Source organism: Protopterus annectens, chromosome 6.part0 (genome assembly GCF_019279795.1).
Source record: "Protopterus annectens isolate FY-2018-M chromosome 6.part0, PAN1.0, whole genome shotgun sequence".
Lineage (NCBI taxonomy): Eukaryota > Metazoa > Chordata > Ceratodontiformes > Protopteridae > Protopterus > Protopterus annectens.
The window spans coordinates 487,385,781-487,410,822 of record NC_056737.1 but is presented as its reverse complement, the minus strand read 5'-3'; the positions used below and the strand labels follow the sequence as shown (position 1 = coordinate 487,410,822).

General features: G+C 43.1%; 1 protein-coding gene across 1 annotated transcript in view; it reads right to left on the bottom strand.

Moving 5' to 3' along the window:
- UBR1 (ubiquitin protein ligase E3 component n-recognin 1) overlaps positions 1 to 25,042 on the bottom strand; it is a gene marked incomplete in the record, with an annotated part of 4,571,807 nt that overhangs the window by 3,153,473 nt on the left and 1,393,292 nt on the right. Inside the window, 1 exon segment of the mRNA XM_044074213.1 lies at positions 13,783 to 13,844. Coding sequence (XP_043930148.1) covers positions 13,783 to 13,844 — 62 coding nt within the window.

Genomic DNA, 25,042 nt, shown 5'->3' with positions numbered 1-25,042 from the left:
TTTTCCTTGGTTACTGACAGGTTCAAGAGGGATAGATCGAGGATTGGTCTTAAGTCCCCCGTCTTTTTTGGCACCAAGAAGAACCTAGAGTAAAAGCCTGATCCAAACTGGTCTGGGGGGACGTGATGAATGGCTCTTTTTTCTAGCAGCTGCTGGATTTCCGCAGCTGCGGCCTCCCTCTGATCGGGGGGGACATCGGGGAGGAATCTGGGATTGCGAGGGGGATGAAGAAACGGGATTTGATAACCTCTGGATATGATACGAAGCACCCAGCGATCTGTCGTGATGGACTCCCAAGCTGCAAGGTGCCTGGAAAAACGCCACCCGACTGCCTCCAGAATGGAGCAGTCGGGTAACCCCTCAGGGTTGCTGCGTGGGCTGATCAGAGAACAATTCTCTGGACCTAAAACTCCTCGGACCCCCTCTGCCCCTAGGGCGGCATCCACCCTGTCCTCCTCTGCCTCGGAAGGACTGGGTGTCCGGAATGTCATGGGACTGTTGCGACTTCCGCAACCACATCTTCTTCTGTCCCTTTTGGTTCTTGGAGAAAGACCTCTGGGGAGCAGAGAAGTGGACTCAGACGGCAGACAACGTCTTCCCGTCCTTCTCGCTCTGGACTAAAGTTTCACGTACGGTTTTGCCAAAGAAGGCAGAACCATCGAATTGGGCATTAGCGAAAGATGCCTTAAAGGGTTCCGCAAAAATCACAGTGTTGGAGCCACGCCTGTCGCCTCATGACGCCGCCCGCTCCGCTAGCTCTAGCGGCTCCTTCCGAAGCATGGGATAGTAGCCGCATAAAGGTATTAGAAATTGACCTAAGACTGGCCATTCGGGCAGAGTATATATGCTTGTTCTCCGCCGACATGGACTCCGGGGGCGACCCAGCGTACTCTGAGGTCTCGCTGGAGCCATACGACATGTGCCATGTAGTTCAGTGACCTTACCGAGAAGGTAGCTGAACTGAAGACTGGCTTCCCAAGGCGGTCCATCGCCCAAGACTCCTTGCTAGGAGGATGGACCGAGGGACTTTCTTGGGCCAGTTCCCTCTTCGTGGCTGCTGCCACCAACATGGCATCTACTGGGGATCACTTACTCCAGTGCACTCTGTCGGAGGGGGGCGACTAAGAATCCTGTCAGGTCTCTTCGGGACGGGCTCCACAGTGTCTGGCTCCTTCCACGCCCTGGTAGTGATCAGGTCTACCAGGGGGTCGGCTGGAGGGGACACCCAAGAGGTACACGGGCCTGCTTCAAACGCCTCTAGGAACACAGATTCGTCCGAGGTAGTCTTTGGGCGGACCACCTTCCCCTTATCCTGAGCATCTCCATGATGTCTCCGAAGGAGAAGTCTTCGGCGGGTGATCTTGGGGAGCCTTCCCCTTCCTCCAAATCTGTTTCCTCGGTTAAGGACTCAGGGGAGTCCAAGTGCCTCCTTTTGCACTTGCGCTTGTGAGGGACTTCCTTGAGAAGGGTTGTCCAAGGAGGCCTCACTAGGCTCATCATGTCCCAACAAGGGAACTACCTGGGACGTTAGAGCAGGCTGTCCCTGGGGCCAGGTGATGGAAGCCGGAGCCAACTGAGAGGGAGTGCGGGGCGGAGCCGTAGCTGTGGCCGGGGGCCTGGAATCACTCAACAGAGCCCTCTCCACCACATCAAAAGCCGAAGGAGAGCTGATCTCTCTGGGATCCGAGAGCAAATCCTCCTGCCGATCCGAAGAGCGGATCGGGGCCGGCGCCGATGCTATCGGATCCGACGGGCCAGTCTGCTCCGACCTGGACGGAGCTGAAGGCAGACTGACACCCTCGGATCCGAAGCTCAGCTCTCGGCTCCGAGAGCTCGGATCCGCCGAAAAGGGACCCGACAGACTCAGAGGCGCTGTCGGCGCCGAAGTACCCGATATTATCGGTGCCGACACCCCCCCGGCTCCAACGCTGCTCAGCTCCAAGGACTCCAAACCTAGGAAGCGGGTTGGAGAAGGAGTGATCGGGGCAAAAAAAGGGGTTGAGCTCCCCCCAGAGGGGGGAAGGGGAGGCAAGAGCACTCCCATCTGCAGTTGGGCCTGGAGGAATCTTCTCATCATCCGGTCCAAATCTGCGTCCGTTAGGGTTTTAGTAGACCTAAAGGAGGCCACTGAGGCGGGACGGGAGTGTCGCCGCGATGACCTCGAGGGAGATCAGGCCTCCTCCGGCCCCGGTGAGAAGCAAAGTGACCGGATCCGGGAAGGAGAAGGCTTGGAGGGAGAAGCCCGCTTAGCTGGCGGTGCCGATGTAGAGGCCTCAGCCCGCCACTTGTGGTGCTTTTCCCTATGTTTCTCTTTTCTGGCTTCCCTATCCTCCTGGCCCGAGGTGGGAGGTTGAGTCCCGGCCAGGAGAAGGGAAGCAGTCGTGGGTACTGCCACCGGGGGACCGGAGGTCGGAGCAGAGTCCAGGGGCAGAAGTCCCGCCAGAATCAACTTTGACCTCCGGTCCTTAAGTGCCCTGGGGTTGAACACCGCGCAAATAGCGCATCCAGAGGAGATGTGTTCAACCCCAAGGCACAACATGCACAGAGTGTAGCCATCCGCTGGTGATAGCTTATGGCCACACTTGGTACATTTAGAAAAAAATGCCTTTGGGGCCTCAGACATTACTGTAAGGAAAGACACACACACTAGGCCACAACCACACACAGACACATGCCCTAACGCTCTCATGAGGGGGGGGGGGAGCTAAAATTAAATTTGAAGAGAAAAACTACAAAGGGGAAGCTAATCACACACACACCACTCTTTTTTGACAGAAAGGGTAAAGAAAAGATCAAAATTTTCTCACAAGTCTTCACTAACGCCTGGAACTCAAGGATCAAGCTGCTGGCTTCAACCGCAGCAAACTAGATCTGAAGTCACGGAGGGTTGGCAGGGGATTATGGGTAGGGGGAGGAGCTTGGAGCTCGGATCTCTACTGTTGAAAACTGCCGGCTCGGATTCGATATGGATCCGAAGACCCATAGGTTGATGCTACTTCAGATGGTTACTTTTTTGACAAACGCACAGTAAAAAAGCACTTTAAAAGATTTTGCCAGCCCCAGAAAAGAAAAAAGAAAAAATTTCTCCACAGAAAAAAAAAATGTTTTCAGTTAATTTACAACACTTGTAAACCAAGAGAAAACATGAGCATTACGGTTAAAAGTATGTTACAGTCTCAAGCCAGTCCATTAAAATACAACTAGCTTTAAAATAACTTTCCAGAACAGGAAAGTAATAAATAGTCAACAAAATTAAGAAAAGGGAAGCTTTTCCCTCCAAAAGCGAGCTTATCTGGCCAGCAAGGAAAAGTACAAGCTGACTGTATCTACGAAAGCCTCAGAGAAGCATTCTTTTTGGTGGCAGTAAAGCTCTGGAGGACTTCCCGCCTAAACTTGTCTTTTGAGTGAGCACACCTTGAGCTGCCTGACTGAGTGCATGGATGATGTCCCTTAAAGCTTTGGAAGCCAGCCACCTGTTATATCCTTGGCAGGATATAACCCATATATAGTCAAGGGTACCTACAGCAGTAATCAATAGGATGAACATCATATCTTTGTTTTCAAAGCAAAGTTAAAGTTCATAAACAGTGATTTAGAGACTACAGCAAATAATGACGCACCTTTGACATATGTATATTGAGCTAACAGACATTCAGTCACACTACTGAAAAAAAAAAGTTAAAAGCATTAAAAAAAAAAAAAAAAAGAGATAGTGACTAAGAGGGTCCTTGATAATGTTATTTCAAGAATGAGAATTCTTCCATAGCTAAGAGCAGTAGAAGCAATATGATAACTGCAAAAAAAAAATCTACACTTTTAAATTATTCTGAAGCCAGTATTAAAATGACAGTTATGACAGCAATGATTTTATAATGACATGGCCTTCAGTTTCACAACGGCTGGTCAAGTCAGGACATGCCTTTTGATCAATCAACAGTATTGTTCTTGTATCAGAGAATGAAAACATTTAAAGGTAATTAAAGTTATTAAAATTTTTAACGCTTATTCTGACTGCAGTACTGATCTGCCTAAACAAAGGCACCATAATGAAAATTTCTACCAGTGATTCCAAAAACAGACTTGAGGCTGCGCAATAATCCTGCTTACAACAGGAACAAAATCATTAGTAAAAACTACTAAAACACAGACACGTAACATCAGACTGTCTAAAATAAAATGCAAAGTACCACTGAAGATTTTATACATCAGTAATCATGTCTATTATCATTTAACTAACTTTTTACATATGACACTGAACGGTGTCAAAGGGGAGAAGTGCAGTGATTAATGTACATCTTTTATCTTCTTTACATAACTGTTTAACACAAAGAACTGAGTGTGTTTCTATTAGAGAAATGGTATTATTTAGAACTGAATGAGAAGGATTTAAGGTACAAATACTGTATGCATTTAAATGTTTTCCAGTACTTTTCCACTGAAACAGCTGCACTGATATACATTTTCAGGCTAGAAATGGAGTATTTTTTTCCAAGGTGAAGTGAAGATCCGGAACTATTTACAAATCTATAAACTATATAAAGGACTGAGCATGTCTTAAAATTAAGTTTCATGAGACTTTCAAGTGAAGAAAGTGTGGTCTTTGACTTCTGATTGCTTACTTAAGTATTACTTACTATTATACAACGACCCCCCATTAATATTCCAAAATGTACATGCCGATTGGTCAGCATGCATGTTGTAAATAAGACTTATACTAATGGAAAAAGGTCCGGTCGCCCAGACTTTTTCTATTAGTAGAAGTCTTTTTTTTTTTTTTTGTTGGACAGCAACGGAGAACGGAAGAGCTCCGTTGCTGTTATCTCTCTATGTTAAACGAATTTAACATAGCGAGCTATCTTAAAAAAAAAGCAAAGGAGAAAGGAAGATCTCTGTTGCTTTTTTAAAACTATCTTGCTATGTTAAACTCTTAACATAGCAAGACACGTTTTTAAAAGCAACGGAGATCTTCCTTTCTCTGTTTCTTCCACACACAGCTCTGATGTACTGCGTAACCATACGCATGCGCAGTACATCAGAACTGCCGCAGAATACTGGACAGCTGTGGAAGGGCAGCAAGGAGGCATTATACAATGCCATTATTTAAGAAAAGTATTTTTTTTCTTAAATAATGTCATTTTATAATAAAAATAACCCACTTCTGGGTGTGGGTAATCCTGGATTTACCCACGGTTGTCTGTTTGGCCACTCCGGCTGCGCCCTCGTGACCAAACCACACCAACCATGGGTAAATCCAGCATTACCCACACCCAGGTGTGGGTTATTGCTTAATTATTTAAGAAGAGAGAGAGTACAGATGTGTATACATTCTTTTGTAAGCAGAGATAGAATTCAAATCCTACATCCCCCTACACAACATACGTGGTATAATAAATTTTCCTCTATAAAGCCTGAAAAAAATCCCAATTTGATATATACACACACACACGCACACGTGAGCATACCTGTGCCTTGCACCATACATATACACTCTTGCACATATACCTAGTGCAATCCATTTCTTTAAAGTACTGAAAAAATACTGCCTTCACCTTTATGTACTTGTGTAATCAACATCTCTCCTTACATATAAAATGCAAACAAAGAACGGTGAGGTTAAACTTATCCTACTTTTTACAGTGCAGATTTCAGTCAGCTTTCAGTTAGCTTGAATACAACTCTTGAAAAACTACATCACAAAGAAATCATAGTTAACTTCTGAGAGAAAACAAACTGGTTCTGAGTGTAAGCAGAAGTCTAGAGAGATTTTCCTGATGGTGTACAAGTTTTGCATTAGAACATTTACTTGTTTGAATGGCGAAGATTTTTAAAGCTGTGTACCGAAATTCAGTTGGTGTCATTTTCATGTCCCTCAAATGATTGCAGACCTTGCCATGCACCTAAAATCCAACTTACTGACTCTCTTCTTTACTGTCATTCACTTTTCCTAGAGCAGTGCATTATTTGCACATCAGCAGTAACTGTTTTTAGTAAGGATTACAAGGATGTCGGTAGTCACTATAAGATTTGAAGAGTGAATAATTTAGGCTAAATCTATGCATAACCACAAGTTCAATCTTAAGAGACAGGAGATGGGTATCCTTCTAGGACAGTTAATTTCACCCGTCCAATTTAACTCTTAAAACAGAACGTGGACAGGGAGGGGCACCTGATTTACCTTAACATACAAGTTTTGATTTTGGCACACAGAGGCAGAAAAGTATGAAGATAACTATCTGTTCAATGCATCTGAATGCATTTAAGAAAGCACCAGGCTCCATACTTCAGAGGAAAGATTTCGGTCAATGCAGTAAGGACATATTCTAGCACTCCTTACATGCCTTGCTGCAATTACTTGTTAGACTACACTTCTGTTCAGATGAAAAAATGTGCTGCAAAGCCTCAAGGGTAATAGTGGCCTATAAGTGAACCAAATGACAAAGGTAGGCTTCCTAAATACCTCTCAACAGTTTTTCCCTATTAATTCATGTGCAACTATGTCATTGTTTAAACTGCGACTTAATTAAGATGTTAAAAAAAATACTGGGTAGGAAAAATTCTTGCTAATTTAACTACAATCCACACATTAGATGACACTATTAAATGATATACTATCAGAGAATGTCCATTAAAAAGTGCTAAGTAGCAGATATGCATAAAAACTATGAATGTGGAAATTAGAATTTCCTTAAAGAACAGGTGCTTGAGACGGCAGACTTTAGCTCGTGTCCAGGACCTGTAGCATTTACGGTCTTGTTAGGATAGCTGTAGTCGTTGCAAGTGAATGCAATCTTTACTAAAGTAAGGCTAGTGAAGTGGTGGCCTTAGGATTAAACAGAAGTAACGTTGAAAAGCATGCTGCCACAAAGACCCTTGTGTGAAGTCATGAAAAAAGAAGCTAAACAGACATTACTATAGCCTAGAGATAGTACAGTTGTGTAAAAATCTTACCAGAACAGTAGATGTCCTTCTCTTCACTGTGGCAGTATTAGTTACAGTAGGGATGTCCCACCATGGGCAGCCTGTTGCACAGCCAGTAAAAATAAGCTTTAAAGAGATAGTTTGCACTGTATGTCATACTTATGCTCCTGCACAAAATGTAGAGTATAAAAGGGCCGTATGGACACAACTACCTAGAACTGAATTGCCCCAGAAGAGAACAATCATCGGTACTTGCTTATTATCACAACCACATTCCAAACAAGGCAAACAGCTCATTTCCAAGCCGTACTCCTACCGAGATATGTAGTGGATAAATGGGCCAAAATAGGGACAGGTTTTAAATATTGATCTTAGAAGGTTGCTAGAATAACAGTACTTGTGTTATCATGCATTTTCTGGAGGAAATAAAGTCTGAAAAGCAAATGTATGTCATTATTTAGCGACAGCATTCCATAGTGATTTGCCAGGAAAAACAACTTTTAAGAGGAACAGACCAAAAATACGAGGCATAAATCTGGACGTTCTGCAAAAATCACGACAGTTGAGAGGTATGACAGTGACCTTTCAGGCCTCTCAGATAATGTTTCGGCTAGCAAAGTAATTGTGATGTTACAGGTCTGTGCTTCACCCTGTGATAAGAACATCAGACAGTCCTGATCCTTGTCTGATGTAAAACCATCCCGTTTAGTTCTCTATCTCTCTAATGATGTTTTACTTTTGAAACATTTTATTTGAAGGATGTTTCATGCTTCCTTCAGTTTTGCTGTCTTCATAGTGTTTACTGTGGATGTGCAAGCAGCATTTGTACCTGTACATTAACCAGCAGAAACTTAAACATAAATTTCGGTCCATTTCCACTTTAGTAATGTGGGTACTTACGTAAACACTATGAAGACAGCAAAACTGAAAGAAGCATGAAGCATCCTTCAAATAAAACGTTGTTTCAACAGTAAAACATCATTAGAGACAGAGAGAGTGAGTGTGAGAGTGAGTACTAAACTGCTTGGAAATGAGCAGTTTGCCCTGTCCAGAATGTGGTTGAGATAATATGCAAGTACTAGGGTTGCCATCTGTTCAAATGCCCAAAGTGGGACATTTCTGGTACAAACATTAAATTTTGCAGGGCAAAACATACCCACGGCCAGTACAAAGGACAGAACCTCACTTTTTTGCCTAAATAAAAGCTTATTCTTGTAGCATTTTAGTTGCTTATTCTGTTTCTAACATTTAGGTATTTCAGATACAGACTGTTTTACGCAACTATTACATGAAAGGTACTTACGTATTATCGCAACCACATTTTCGCGGTTGCGAATTTACAATACTTCTGTACAAACGCGGCCACAAACCACTGTAAGGTGGTATTTAGGGTCTGTTTTATTTGTTGTGGTCTAGCTTTCCGTTACAGGGTCTGTGTGAAGGGGAAGACAAACATTTGAGGAAACCCGCTTCGTGTTTTCAGAGTGCCTTACACACACGCACGCTTGAATTAGAATGCCTGCTGTTGTTCTGACGGATTATTTTGACAGTGTGGAGGGAAGCAGCCTTCAGAGAAGGCAAAGGCAGAGCCTGTAATGATGGTTTTGGTCACTTTTTTTTTTTTTTGGGGGGGGGGGTACAATTTGTAAAGACATCTTCAGGCCAAAATTAAAAAAAAACGGTTGCTAACAGCCACAAAGTACAGGAAGAAGAGAGCATTGTCCGGCAATGAGATGTTTTGGGAAAGTGCTCTTACTACGTGCAATCATGAAGTGATTTCAGTAACCGGGAAGATGCAATGACATGCTGCCGCCAGGGAAGTGCATGCATAGACGGTTCACTATTTTTCTAATTTGTATTCATAACCCTGCATAAAAGACCCTTCCTTGTCAAAGAAAACACATCGTGTCCCATTTTTAAAATCTTACCGGACACATTTCACTATCGGGAAGCAACCTTTACGATCGCAAAAATCTGGTTGCGATAATACGCAAGTACCGCATAAAATATAGGAAATATGTTTGTCCTAAAATCTCAGGACATTTGCCATTTTTTCGATTTCTTTGCAGGACACAACTGCCCAAAGAGGGACTGTCCCTCGCAAAGTGGGACAGGTGGTAACCCTATCAAGTACTCAGTCGTCATAGTACAAAGGGTTCATGCACATCCAGAAGGGAAAAAATGCAGAGTAAACAACAGGGGGTTTTTGGAGGGAGACAGCAAATGCTGCAACAGTGAAGAGAAGGACATCTACTGTTAAGGTAAGACTTTACACAACTGTAATATGTCCTTTTTTTTTATCATTGTTGCAGTATTCATTACAGAAGAGTAAAAAAGCTCAAGAAAAAGAATGGGAAGGTGGAAGGCTGAGAAGAGTCCTCAACAAACCCACAAAAAATGGTTTCCGAGATAGGATTTTGTGCTCCCCCTGCTTGTTGACATACCACATCACTGTAGTGTTGTCCGTTTACATATTCAAGGGGCCCGGACAGAACAGGGGGTGAAAAGCCTACAGTGCCAGAATCAGAGCCCTCATCTCTTTCATGTTGATATGGTCTAACATCTGACGGGGAGACCAAAAACCCTGAACTTTAAGGCAACCAAGAGATGCCCCCCACCCCATGTCCAAGGCATCAGTGAACAGCTCTTGGGAAAGGGCCATCCTGGGTTGAGAGCGAACTGCTGAATCCACCTACTTAAATTCCTTCTTGAGACAGGGAAGAGCAGGTACACTAAAATTCAGAGGGTGATGCAGCCACATCGACTTGAGGTACCACTGAAGCTTCCGCATATGCAGTCCGGCAAAGAAAGCTTCGGAACAGAAAATGCCATGAATCCCAGGGCCTGAAGAAACTCCATGGCTGACACTGCAGTCAGAGGAAGAATAGACTAAAAGAAAGCCATCAACAACAATACCTTTGGAAGCAAAAGAGAGGCCAACATTGGCATCATCTGAATCCTGCATCCCAGATGCACCTGATCCTGACAGGGAGTTTGGACAGACTTTTGAAGTTGATAGTAAATCCCAGACTTGGATGAAGAAAGATGGTGAAATGCAGATCCTACAATAACTGACTGTGACAAGGCACCTGAAGCAACAGGTCGTCTAGATGAGGAACAATCTGAATACCATGGAGCCTACAGAAGGCAATCACAGGAGCTAGGCATTTTGTGAATACCCTTGGGGCAGTACAGAGGGTAAAGTAGAGAACTGAAAATGAGAGGACGACACAGAGAAACAAAAGCCTCCTGAAGGCAAGCTGAATGGGGATATGAAGGTAAGCATCTTTCAGATCCAAGGACACTTGAAAAACCTGAGATAATAAAATAGTTTTAAGAGTAAGCATCCAAAAAGAAGGGCTCTCAAGAAAGGTGTTGAGCCAGGAGAGATCCAAAACAGGTCTCCAAGTGCCCTCCTTTCGAGGAATCAGGAACATCCTGAAATAAAAACCTTTTCGCACTTCAGAAGGGGGGACATGTTGAATGGTCCTTTGGTTCAACAGGGACCCTAGAACCTCCAGGAAATTAGGAAGCTGTTATAGAGGAGGTTGAGGAATACCAGAAAAAGTAGGGAAGAGATTTTCCATACCATGAAGTAACCCTGACAGATGACAGAAAGAACCCAAGAGTCTGAAGTGATGTGACACCAATTTGGAAGCCGGACGGAGATCAGAAAGGACAGAGGAATCTGGTCTAAAGGCAGGGGGGTGAATTGTCAAAGAGAAGAAAGACTAATCAAATAAGAGAGGCTTCTGGTCCACAAAAATCCGAGAAGCCTTAGCAGAGGAGGCCTACCTCCTTCCCTTCCTGCCCTTAGAGGGCGGGCGGGGTTGCCTGAAAACAAAAGCAAATCTAGAAGGATAATTCCCCTGGCACTTAGGGATAGGAGAGACAAAAATATGTTTAAAGTCTTGCAAGGCTTTGACCTACTCTTCAAGAGACAAACATGTCATCAGCATCAGTCCCAAAAAGATGAGTATTAACTAAAGTAGCATCCAACAACTTGGTATTAATGAACTCAGGAAGCCCCAGCCCTAAAAGAGGCATCAGAAGCATCATAGCTATACTTAACACAGTAGTGAGAAACTTGAAAAGCAGAACCTAAAAAAGATAAGGCAAAGAATTTGCCATCAGAATCAGGGAGGGCAGAGATAACTTAGCAAGCCTAAGCAATCAAGGCCATAGCACACATTGTCATGTGGGTCGGGTAATTAATAGCCCTAAAGGCCAAATGAGGAGCAGTGTAAACCTTCTTGCCAGTCCTCTCCACTGCCTTGCTATCCTTATCAGAAGGCAAAAGATTAGAAGAGGGCAAATGTTTAAATAAAAATACACAATCCTCATGAACCTTATAGACTATCAGGCTTCTTAGAAGCAGGAGGCTGAGAATCAGGAGACTTGGAAGATGCAATGAGAGTATATAACAGGCAGCCAAACACAGTAACTGTCGATGGTTTAGGAGTATCAACCTGAAGCAACTCATAATATCTTCTCTGAATAGCAGACATTTGAAAAGGAACCCATTTAAAGAATTCCATCATCCTAGCAATTGTGCCTCCAAGGACAATTCCCCAAAAGGAGACTCAGGGTTAACAGGCTCCTCTTCATCAGAGACGTAAACCAAAGGTGACGGCATCTGTGAAGAACAGAACAAAGACTCCTCAACCAGACAGGGAATCCGGTTACCTAAACTGTTTAGAAGGGGTACAGGACCAAAGGAGAAGGAGGTATTGAAACCTCTTGAGAAGGCTTTAGGGCCATTAAGGCAGGAGAACAAGTCCTGAGTAAACTCGTCACTCCCTCTCAGGATCCATAGGACAGACTGAAACATGCTTCAGTTTTTGTCTTTTCTTAGAAGGGATATCAGCCCTAACAAATACTGGAAGATCCAATCCTTGGCAAGATTTGAGAAGAGAACTCGGAACTTCCTACTTGACCAATATCTGCAGAATCCTTCTAGGACCCTTCAAGATAATCAACCGACATTCCCCTTCAATGTCCGGAGCATATGCCTGTAAATCCTCAGAAAATATTCGAAAAGACGGACTCATGCTAGCCTCCAGCAGGGTCACGGCAGAGAAATCTGACGTAAACACCAACCGACCTACACAGTTATTACCTGCTTCTAGAGGGGTGTCTGGTGGATGTCCAGAGATGGTGTAAAAATCCAGTGATTCAAAGTGATGCCACTACAAGTAAATGCTTAAAACAACCACCTGATTTACTGAGGTTTGGGCTTTGTCATATTATATTATGGGAACACAAAGAAAAATGTTAGTGTTACAGTCACTGAAAAAATAAAATCATATTTGTATGGTCAGTCATTTGGCCATTTTGGCTACAACAAATTTCAAAATGCTAAACAATTTAAGAGCGATATTGTGGCACTTGCACGGTACCAAAGGTAACAATATGATGACCATTTTTTTCTTCCAGTTTGCAGCTGAAGTTTCTTTTTCATAGAGAGTGATACTTTATTTCTCCAAGATGCTGACCATCTCCATGAAGGTAATACATCTGACATAAATGAAGGATGAAGAACTAGCTACAGAAACGCAGGCTTCTGCATATAAATCATGAACAAAATCCTGACCCTAGTTAACAAGACTGCTCAGTGGTAATGATTTCTGTTGCATGCATTAAGGATTTAATTCTGACATATGGATGTCATCTAATAAAGCACAGGCAGTGCTGCGGTTTGCACATTTTGGGTCCTGACCACACCCTAGTGACTTGGATTGAGTAGTGGCACAAGCAATAAGAGACAGCTGGGAAGATAGGAAAGTGAATGGCCAATGCCAGGCCACCCATTCTGAGGAAGGATGGTTGACAGAGTCTTGCCGCAAACTGTGACAAAACCCAGGAATGCAGGCTTTGCAATTAGGGACTGTACACTCAAAGTGCATACTTGCAGAGGGTTTAGTGAGCCCAAAACTGCACCTTTCAGCAAACAAGAGGTTGCTACAGCTGTTACGTGGAACAAACAAATCTGCTGGATTATTGTTTGCAAGCCCTGGCTCTTGCTTTCTTTTCCCCAGTGTCACAGGTTGCCAAGAGTCAGAAGGAACAAATGGGCTGCTTAAGGATACGGGCTTGATGGACAGAAAAGGGTTAGAAGTCAAAATAAAAATGGAAAAAAAATTCTGAATATTTTTCTAATGTCTGTGCAAGCTTTCTCTAGGTCTGATTTACTTTCCTAGACTATTCCTTTATACATTTACCTTTGCCCTCATTGAGGAAAAGGGTCAGTGGATCAGACTGTCAAACCCAGTTAAGTAGCAAAAAAAAAAAAAAAAAAAATACATCAATAAATAGTTTTATACAAATTTCCAAGCCAGAAGGCAAAGCATTTGATAAAAACTTAATGAGCCCAGGAAAGCCCAAAGAACATTGCTTTGAATGGCTAGCAAAAAACTTCCATACTGCGCACCTTTGACCAAGTAACCTAAGACAGTACTTCTCTCTCTCCCTTGTAAAAAAAAAAAAAAAAGTACTTGAGACAAAGGAATTAAGCAATGCAAGAAACAAAATAAACCAAGAAAACACTTAGCAACTGCTTTGCCTGATTTTTTTTTACTATAAATATCAATCCAAGTATGCCCAAATCAAGTGCACTCAACTAGATGATGGTAGCTTCAGTCCACAGTTTCTTGCACATATAGTATTCTATACTTTAGATGAATCTTACCACCACCTTCACAGTGATGTTTTTTCCAAAACATATCCTATTTGGCTACCTTGACCTGCAGCTCACTATCAATGGGAGAGAGGACTGGCATCTGTTGACATCAAAATGCTAAGTACGAAACAATGGCAATTTCCCACCCCTGTGGAATCATAACCAAATGGAACATGCTTACTTACTTCAGTAAAGTAGTTGCACAATTTGCTTATGGCTCCTGTTCTGCTCAGCTGTGCATGTAAACCTGTAAAATAAAGAACAGTGCTATACTACAATGAATGACAATCCTCACACTGTGGTACTTACTTTCTTACACCATTTGTACTGAATCGCTTGTTCAGTGCACCTTTCTCCTAGCAAACACATTAAATAAGCACACTTTAGTGCCTTGTTCTGTTTTAATCATGCATTCTGTTTAGTTAGTCCTTTCATGAACTACTTCACAGACATCCACTCACTAGGTAAAGTACACTGTACCCAAGTTAATTTACCGCCTCATCACATTACAAAACTACAGCAAAAATAGCTTGACCAAACCAATCTGCCAAACTCACGGACTACAGTCTTCATAATACCTGCAAAAAGCTATTTCTTTGGGTATATCCAATATTAATTACTGTACTTCAAGAAGATGAACATTATCTTATGCATGTTCTCTGTTTACTAATCTTTGTATCTTCTAAATGTAATGCCTAATTCAGATCAAATCTTTTGAGGCCCACACCACTTACCTTAAAAGCAGACACTAAAATCATTCAACAAATCTTATCGTTACATCAAAAATTTATCGCCTACATAAATTGTTTTTTTACTGATTCAAATACAGCTTACAGACATGCGTTTGCATATATACACACACAGTTGTGAATGTATCACTGTATTTCACTCACTGCTTAAAGATCCAAATATACCACATACCAACCACAGCTTACCTGTTAAGTACTATTACACAATATTAAACTGAGGGTGGATGATGAGGCCCTAGTCGACAAAAACTGAAGATGGGGTTACTTCTCACTTTTTGGGACCATCAGTAGCCTTCTCCACATGAGATCTGAAATACCTAAACAGCAGCTGATGGCTAATTAGGTGGGATTCTCACTCAAGTGTAAAAAGCCAAGACTTCCCTGTATTTAACACAGGTGTTTCCTTCAGTTTTCACACCAGGAGTTTACAAGTAGCAGTGAACACACAAAAAAAACATCTTCACCACAACAAGGAAGAGCAAGCCAATGCTGTAATATTCTTCTCTTTCATATTAGCCCTTTGGTACCTCAGCTGATAATTGGTCAGAAACACAACTGGCTTGTCCTATAATAATGAACGGATGAGGTTTCATTTTCCACCCAATACTATTTTTCAAATATATTTTGTGAAATCACAAAGGAGCAATTTTTCTTAAGATAAAAAAGATTATAAAGAGTATTAGGGGTGTAGGGCAAGAAGACCAGAGTTCAGGGAAAACTTGAAAACCTATTTTAGGGCCTACGCCAAGTAAAACTAAGGAGAAAGTCAATGATAAAGATCACCAAAAGGGGAGGGGTGGCCTCGGTGTGGAGCATGTAAGCACAAATAATGTCAAAAGTGACAGCAAGCAGTACCAGTCAAGTGGCAGAGAGATGCCAGGAGAGGCAGGTGAGGAAGCATTTATAACATGTGTTACCTCTACCAGCAGCTGGCAAACACAGTAAAGAAAGAATAAGGTGCCCTGAGTGGAAGCAGTACTGTACAAGGGGGGAAAAGGGTTTAGGACTGAATGGAGCAAGGGGAAGACCTAGCAAAGAGACAGGCTCTCTACAAATGCCAGGCTAGAAGAAACAGATGTATCGTTATTTATTGTTTCATTTTTGGACTTCTGCTCATTGCCAGAAAGCAGGTTGTACTTCCATTTTAAATTATACCCACTGCACTCATTAAACATCATCAAACACCAGCTATCCACACAATTATAATATTTAGTAAGTACAGTAGTATAAATTAAACATTAGCCTTGCACAGGTGTCTGGTGTTTTGACTTTGTGTTTCTAATGTTTACAACCAGTCAGGATAGTACAGTTGCAGAAGTCCAAATTACCTACAACAGAACATGTTAGAATTCCTCACTGTCTCACTGACATCTTGGGTTACCTGCCAAGGTAACAAGAATGCTAGTAGTCAGCTTTCAAAAGCAGACTCCCTCCCTCTCTCCTCCTGTGACAGCTAACTGGCTGAACATATTCTGAATGGGAAGCCTTCAGCTGTCATAGGAAGCGTGTTTAGTCCATCACTTCCACAGAGGAGGACAAGTACGTACCCAAAACCAGAATCATCTAGCATAAATAAATTTACAGCCAATCACAATACCATATAAAAACAAATCCTATAACAACTGAATCAAACAGCTTAAACCCCACCTCTACAATTTGGGGGATGGGGGATGATAGGTGGGTGCTGCCACTGAGGCAGCAAGGAATTCAAGCATCTACTACTACAGGTAAGTAGGACTTACACAACTGTACTATGTTTATAATTTCCACTGCCTCAAAGGCATTTTGGGTAGATTCCCAAATTTTACTCCTACCAGGGACATGGAATAATAAGGATCTAAGAGCACCTTGAGAATGGTCCCAGCAAAGTATGTTCTGCATCATGAGAAGGGAATCAGTTTGTAATGTTTTCTGAAAGTATGAACAGAAAACCAGGTTGCTGCCTCTAGAATGCTTTTAGAGTCCACCCCTTTCTAATGTAATACTGAAGAGAATAAGGCCCTAGTCAAGTGAGCCTTAACCTTGTTTGAAAGATATCTACCAGGGTGGGAGTAATGGAAAATAGCAGCAGAGGACAGCAATAGTGCAATAGCTTGCTTAGAGACAGGCTGACCTTTCTTAGCCTCTGTATAGGAAACAAACAGAATTCTTAAAGAGCTTTGTTCTGTCAAGATAGTACTTGAGCTGCTTGTTTGCATCCAGAGTACGTAGACTCTTCTCCCTTGTATTTTGTATCAGGATAGAACACTGGGTGATTGACAGCATGATTAAAAGTACATTCAGAAACATTAGGCATGAATGACGGTTTTGTACATAACACAATCCTGTTGTCCTGAAAAATCAGAGTTAGCCTACCATGACAGCCTGAAGCTCAGGCTCATCTTACAGATATCAGAGCAATGAGTAAAACAGTCTCCCAAGTAATGAATTGGAAATCAGGTGTCAAAACAGAATCATCCATCTGTCAGTTGCAACCGCTCTAAATTGGGGTTACCATTCGCTTCATGAGCAAATTCAGTCTATGAGGAAGCTTGTGGTAATTGCCCCTTAATTACACTAAGAAAGAGAACCAACTTTGCACAGACTATAAAGGAGGTTTACTACAACAATCTGACATTTTTTTCTGAATCTTTAGAAGTATCTTGGGAATCTCTGGAAAGGGTAGAAATATAAACAGGCAGATTCCCGACCATGGGAATGATACAGCGACCGTCTTCCAAGCATGGCTGCAAGGATGTCTAACAGAATTTTCTTCAGATGTCCATTCTGAATGGATGCAAACAGATCTACTTGAAATGTTTCCCACATCTGGATCAAGTTCTGGAAGACCTCTACATGGAGCGTCTACTGACAAGGATTTGGTTAGTCTGTCTGCCACTGTGTTTTGCTTATGTATGAGTCTTGAAGAGTCAGAGAATGCTGCAGAGCCAGCTAATAGGCTATCACTGATGACCGACAAAGGGGGTATGGCTCCCCTTGCTTGTTCAGGCACATCATGGCAGTGTTCTGTGACCTCTAGAAGAGGACCCAGAGTCCATAAGTGGCATGAATTGCTGTCAACACTTCTTTTCACTTATATACTTTGGTTTGTCCTGAGGACCCCAAAACCTTTGCACTTTAACTCCCATGGACACAGCTCCTCACACAAAATCTGAAGCGTCCATCTGCACAGATTGGAGTGGGGTCTGAAGACAGAAGGGAGTCCTGGATTTAGAGACAGTTGATTCCTCCACCACTGCAGTTAATGTTTCACAAATCCAAGTACAAATATCTGGACATCCAAAGAATGAAGGTGTTGAAGTTCAACAATTCTTTAAGTACCGCTGAATTTTTTTTCAAATGTAGTCTGGCTAGTGGTATCTTGAAGACCAGAAATGCCACAAGGCCTAGAATTTTGAGAACTTTCTTGCTAAGGCCACATCTTGAAGAGAGAAATCCAAGAAAATACCCTAATAAGTCAGAACTTTGTCTTTTGGCAGAAAGGAAATCCTTTTAACTGTCTCTATCCAACACCCCATGGAAAACCATTCCTTTAGAGGCTGTGAGGAAGGACTTCTGAAAGTTCATTTGAAGCCCGGGTATGAAAGGAGGGATGCAACCTTGTCTAAGGATTCCAAGTACCTGGAAACAGAATCTGCACAAATTAGCACATTGTTTTAAGAAAAATGTGGATGTCTAGGTTCTGCAATAAGCAACCACTGGGGCCAGACACTTTGTAAAGAGTCGAGGTATAGCAAACAGCCCAAAGGGTAATGCAGAAAATTGGTAATGCAAGCCAGACACAGCAAATCTCAAAATACATCTTGAAATTGGGAGCAGCAGGAATATTATAAGCATCCTTGAGATCTAGAGTCACCATGAAAAGTGGTCTGGAAATAGTGCTAGGACCGACTGTGCAGCATTTGAATTTCAGAACTTTTACAAAGGTGTTTAGAAAGGATAAACCTAGGACAAGTATCCAAGAGTGCTTCTTTTTTGGAAATAAAAATACTATTGTAGAATCCTTTGCTTTTATTTATCAAAAGCACTAGTTCTATGACCCCTGCTTCAACCATGTGATAGAGCACTGGATGAAAACAAAGTCTTTGTCTAGTGGATGTGGGAAAATTCCCCTGAAAGGGAAAAGTTTTTCTATCCACTGCCAAGTGCATCCTCTCCAAGTTATTCTCAAAACCTGAGACTACTTATGGCCAAGGCCACAGGGTTGAGAGAGAACCTGGGAAAAGGAGAAAGAGATGGAAGGTGGCAGGGGTACTCTGACTTGGCATAGTCATCCCACTTAGAGGGGTTGACCCTTTTTTTGGGAAAGAAAAAAACCTCTTGCTTAGTTTCAAAGAATTACCTGCTTAACATTTCCTTTTGTATGCCTGGCTTTTGTTTGGATGAGACTGTCTGTTCTACCCTTTGACAGAAGACACCATTGCCTGGAGAAAACTTAGGTACAGGTAACATCCTAGAGACTCCATGCATTAATTTATCTCCCTCATCCCACTGTTTGGTACCTCTATTACATAGATTCTCAAAATCCAATTTAGAACTTAAAGGTGCAGTCAAAATTTTGGCTTTTAAATCAGAGAAGTTCTGATTATATAACCAGACAGTCTAAATACAACAGAATTGTATTTATTTATTTTATATTTGTTGACCGGGTTTGTCCAACTAGGGCTACAAATGCCCATTTTCAGCGAAAGCCCAAGGAGAAAAGCTCCAACAGAAAAAGTACAGTTTTGTACCTACCATAAATGTAGATGTTAGAGTGCTCATACAGCTGCAGTCATAACAGATGGGTTATCCTGCCGCCAGGCGGGTCCTCGGTCAGCCGAATTCCAAAATCTAGGTCCGGCATCAGTTGTTGTCGCTTCTTCCCTGACATCAGTGCGGCAGGGGTATAAAAGAGGCAGCCAACGCCATATTCTTCAGTTTTTCTTGCCCCAGATGTCAGGTGCCCCCAGAAGGTAGGCAAACATAATGTTATGCAAAGATGCAATGTTGATAAATCAAAAACAGTAGTTGCAAGCAAATACACCATAAAAGAATACCCCAAAAAGGTTATATGAAAAGTGTTTGTCATAAGGCCTGTAATAAGAGGGGATGGAGGGAGGGAAACCTGGACTGCAGCTGTATGAGCACTCGAACATCTACATTTATGGTAGGTACAAAACTGTACTATGTTCATCATGCATACAGCTGCAGTCATAACAGATGGGTAGAATCCCAAAGCTAAGTAAGGGTGGTAGGCACTAAGTGGAACTAGGAGGGGCTAGGAGGCCCTGCAGGACTGCTGTGGCAAAGCCCACTCTAGAGTTTGAGTATAGTGGGAGGTGATAGTGCTTGGAGAAAGTGTGCACTGAACTCCAGGTGGCTGCTTCCAAAATGTCCTTGGTAGGGACCCCCCTGAGGAAGGCTGCAGAGGTAGCTGTGGCTCTGGTGGAGTGGGATCTGATGCATGCAGGCACAGTTTTTCCATGAAATGAGTAACAAAAGCGTATGCAGTGGGCTATCCACTTTGAAATTGTCTGTTTGGAAATAGCCTTTCCCTGAGCACCTGCTGCATAGGACACAAAGAGTTGCTCAGATTTCCTGAATGGCTTTGTTCTGTCCAAATAGTAACGAAGTTGTCTGTGAATGTCCAAGGAATGTAGTAATCTTTCCCCTTTGTTTTGTGGATTAGGATAAAAGGTAGGTAAGTGGATAGTCTGATTCAAAGCTACACTGGATACTACCTTTGCCATAAAGGTATGGTTGGTTCGTAAGGAAACTCTGTCCTGATGGAAAATGATGAATGGTTGTACAGCCATGAGGGCCTGTAGCTCCGAAACCCTGCGTGCTGAGGTGATAGCCAGAAGAAAGGTTGTTTTCCATGACAAGTACTGTAACTCTGTTGAAGAAGCTGGCTCGAAGGGAGGAAGGGTCAGCTTTTCCAATACAAAGTTGAGGTCCCAAGCAGGGACTGGTGGTTTCCTTGGGGGTTTTATATTCTTTGCCCCTCTGAGGAACTGCCTTAAGAGAGGGTGAGAGAATAAAGGAGGATCTGTGTTGTATTGTGCAGAAATGGCTGAAGCGTGGATCTTGATGGAGGAGAAGGAAAGTCCATTGTTTAACATCTCAGCTAGGTACTGTAAAATTTGAGGTATATTTATTACCCAAGGATTCTGTCCCTTTTCTTGATTCCAGGCACAAAATCGCTTCCATTTGGCGGAGTAGGCCTTTCTAGTAGAGGGTCTTCTGGCCTCCAAGATGACATCCTGCACCTCTTTGAAGAGGAGAAACTGTTGGGAAATCAAAGAATTCTCCATGCAGCTAGATTTAGAGTTTTGAGATTGCTGTGAAGGGTTTTGTAGTTGTGCTGGGACAACAGAAGAGGGACTAGAGGTAGGATCCATGGTGGGGAATGTGTCAGGCTCTTCAGGAGCAGATACCAGTGTTGTCTTGGCCAGTCTGGAGCAATGAGAATCATTTTCGGCCTCTCTGCTCTGGCTTTTAATAGAACTTTGGGCAGCAGAGGAAGAGGCGGGAAGGCATAGACTGTCAATGTTGCCCAATTGAAGGAAAGTGCGTCCACTTTCCAGGCCTGTGGATGATAGGTCCTTGAACAAAAATTTTTTTCAACTGGCAATTTCTGTGGGTAGCACAGAGATCTATGTCTGGCTGTCCCCATGCCTGAGTTATCTTTGTGAAAACTTGAGGGTGCAACTTCCATTCGTGCGGATCTGTCATATTTCTGCTTAGGTTGTCTGCCAGTGTGTTTTCCTTCCCTGGCAGGAATTGTGCCTGTAGTTGAATTTGCAGTTCCAGTGCTGTGTTCCATAGGGTCATGGCTTGCCTGCACAGGGGGTATGAATGAGTTCCCCCCTGTTTATGTACCACATCACTGTGGTGTTGTCTGTCCTTATCAATAGCTGGCCTGGATGCAGTAGGTCTTTGAAGGGCATAATAGCCTTTTGCACGGCTAGCATTTCCTTTTGGTTGATTTATTTATTTATTTTATTTTATTTATTTATCATTTGTTGACCGGGAAAGTCCGACTAGGTTCCACAGCGCCTGTTTTCAGCGGAGGCCCGGGGAGAAATGCTCCAGATGCATGTCTGTGAAGGTGCTTCTCTTTTCGGGTCCATTTTCCCTGAATGCACTGATCTGTCATGTGTGCTCCCCAGGCGTAGTCTGAGGCGTCTGTTGTGATGATTTGAGTTGCTTGAGGTACACAGAAAGGAAGACCTGTGTTTCTTTGGCAAGCTTGAGTCCACCACAAAAATTCCTTTTGAAGGCATGGAATGAGTGGTATAACTGCTTCCAAGCTGTGGCTGTGTTGAGACCATAAGTATTTCAGGTACCAATGAAGTTTCCTCATATGCAGCTTTGCACATGGGAGTAGTAGGATGCAAGATACCATGAATCCCAGAGCCTGCAGGACTTTCCTTGCAGTTAGCCTGGTGTAAGTTGCCATTTTTCTGAAGTATTGAGACAGTCGCCCTTGCTTATCTGGCGTGAGGTAGGCCATCTGGGTGGTTGTATCCAAGCTGGCACCCAGGAAAATTATTTGTTGAGAGGGTATTAGTTTTGATTTTTTTTTTGTTGACTGTGTATCCCAGGAAGTTCCAACAGTTTTATTACAAACGCCAGGTGCTGCAGTAGTATTTCCTTGCTGTCCGCTTTGATCAGGCAGTCGTCCAGATATGGGTAGATTTGTATCCCTTGTAGTCTGCAGAAGGCGATTACTGATGCCAGGCATTTCGTAAACACTCTGTTCGCAGTAGATAAGCCAAAGGGCAATGCAGAGAATTGGTAATGGGTTGAACCTGCAAGAAATCGGAGGTATCTTCTGCAAACTTGTCTGATAGGGACATGCAGGTATGCCTCCTTGAGGTCCAATGTTACCAGCCAAGACTCCTTGCCCAGCATGGGAAGAAGCTGCTGTAATGTGAGCATCTTGAATTTTGGCACCTGTAGATATGTGTTTAGGATGGATAGGTCTAAGATAGGTCTCCAATCTTTGTCTTTCCTTGGTACCAGGAATAGTTTGGAATAAAACCCTTGACCTTGTTCTTTTGCAGGTACCTCGAATTGCTTTCATGTCCATGAGAGCTGAAACTTGTTTTTCTGCCTCTGCCCTTTGATTTTGTGGCAAGTTTGGCATGCATCTCATTTTTGGAAGGGTGTGAAAGTGGAACCTGTAGCCTCTGTCTATAATGTCCAGAATCCATTTGTCTTTTGTAACAATATGCCAATTTTTTGAGAATAATGTGCCATTAAAGCTTTGCTTGGCAGGTGTAGGGGGAAGTCATTGTGTCTGTTTTCTAAAAGACTGTGATCCATCTTCTGCGCCTCTTGGGGTTGGTGCTTGCCACTGTCTGGCTCTGAAAGATCCTTGAGGTTGCCCTCTACCCCTTGGGCACCTGTATCTGCCCCTTTGAGGTCTGTCCGTGGCTGGAAAGGACCAATTTTTTGAAGGCCAGTTTCTTCTGAAACGTGGAAGCTGTACCTGCAGGAAATCTTTCACTGTTTGCATTGATTTCGCTTTTTCCTCCATTTTCTGTAGCTCCTCCTCAGCTTTAACACCAAACAATACATCTTTTTGAAGAGGTGCATCTAATAATTTAGCTTTGACATGATCTGGTAAGGTTTGCTCTTTGAGCCAAGCATGCCTACGTATAACAGACCTCGTAACAGCAGCTCTACATGAGGCCTCTAAAGCATCAAAACCACACTGCAAGGTATGTTTACCCACTTGCTCTGCACCATGCAACAAATCCTGCAACTCTTTTAAATCTGGTTGTTCTGGTTGTGTCATCTTGCTTTTCAGCTGAGATATCAAAAACTGTTGATACTTTAACATATGGAACTGACAGTTTAATGCCCTCATGGTTAAAGTGGCCGAGGTGTACACCTTTTCCCCCACCTTTCTAAAGCTCTGGAATCTCTCTCTGAAGGTAATGGGTTTTCTAGCAGTAGAGGCCTTAATTCCCTTGGGACCCTGTGAAATTGTTTCTGGGTCAGCAGTATGGCTTTTATATAGGAACTGGTGGGAATCAGGAACCCGGTAATACCCGTCTGGTTTAACAGGAGCTGGAGGCAAAGAATCTGGATTAAGGCTGGCTTCTGTGTACACATCATCCAATATATCTAAAACAGGAGGGATAGCCAGAGGCCTATGCTGGGGGAGCAGAAGAAATTCCCTGAGCCTTTTCTTGGAGTCTGAGTAATCTTGGCCTTCCCAATGAAAGTGTTCCCTCAATGTATGCAGGGTTTCCCCAAAAGAGAAGTCCTTAGGGGGGGGGAGACCGAGGGAATAGACTTTTTTGCATCAGAGTCTTCGAATGGAGAATAGGCATAATCCTGGTCCTCAGATAGTTCTGAGGTAATAGAAGCTTGATCTGAGGAAGGGTAGTCTTCCTCTAATCTGGGCGTTTTGTCAGAGGGGGGTTGAGATCCCCTGATAAGAGTAATCAAATCCTCAGCCATTTTAAGCATCTGTTTCTTAGGCATGGTGCCTTGAGAGGGGGGTCTGAGGAACCTGTTTTTTGGTTTTCATGGCTGCTTTAGATTTACTGAAGGCTTTAATAGAGAAGGAGGAAGGCCTGAAGGCCCCTTGAGAAATGGCAGGCCTTGTCTAAATTCTGCGTTTCCCCGCCAGGAGTGTCGTCGGGATCTGTAGTAGGAATGAGGGCCGAGGAGCCTGCGACCTCGGGTACTGAAGACACCGGTTACGCATTGTCATAGGTAGTCAGGGGCTGCGTAGGCGCCTCGCTGAGTACCGGAGAACCGGTAGCCTTAGCGTGGTTTCAGTAGGTGGTGCGGACCTCGTATGTCGGTCCTTATCTTTGAGTTTTTTTGCTCAAAACTGGAGTCGGAGTGTCCGACGACATAATATAATTAAATTTTTTGCCGAAAAAGTGAAGGTCGAACTCCGCCCGATGCTTAATAGTGTCTTTATTGAATCTAGCACAGAAACGGCAGGCCGAGACATCGTGGTCTGGGCCTAAGCAAGGTATACAGAAAGAGTGGAAATCCTCATGCGGTATTTGCTTCCCACAAGAAATGCAATTATTAACTTTGTCTGACATCGGTCTGAGGCAAGAAAAGTTTCCCCAACGGGGTACTTAGCTTTCAAAAAGACTTCGGCTGAAATACTTTCGTAAATCTCAGGAGCTGGCCGACCAGCACTTGCGAACTGCTTCTGCTTTGGGCACCGCACAGCAAGAAAGACTCAAGAATATGGCATCGGCTGCCTCTTTTATACTCCTGCCGCACTGACGTCAGGGAAGAAGCGACAACAACCGACGCCGGACCTAGACTTTGGAATTCGGCCGACCGAGGACCCGCCTGACGGCAAGATAACCCATCTGTTATGACTGCAGCTGTATGCACGATGAACATCAGAAATTTTACATACTGAATACATATAGAAATACAGTCATCAGTACCACAGATTACTGCATTACAGTGCCATTCATTACATTCATCAGTACCACACATTATTGCATTAGTGTCCTACATTAAGCTGTGGCAAGTGAAATACAAACATAAATACATTCATCAGAGGGATACATTCATAATTACATATTATATACATAATAGTACAATAGTTACATAGCTGAAATATTTTACGAGTTATGTTTGTACAGCGATGTACCAAGAGGAGAAAATAAAGTAGTAAGTTTGTTTATTGAAGGGAAGGAAGAGAGAACAGAAGTAGAAA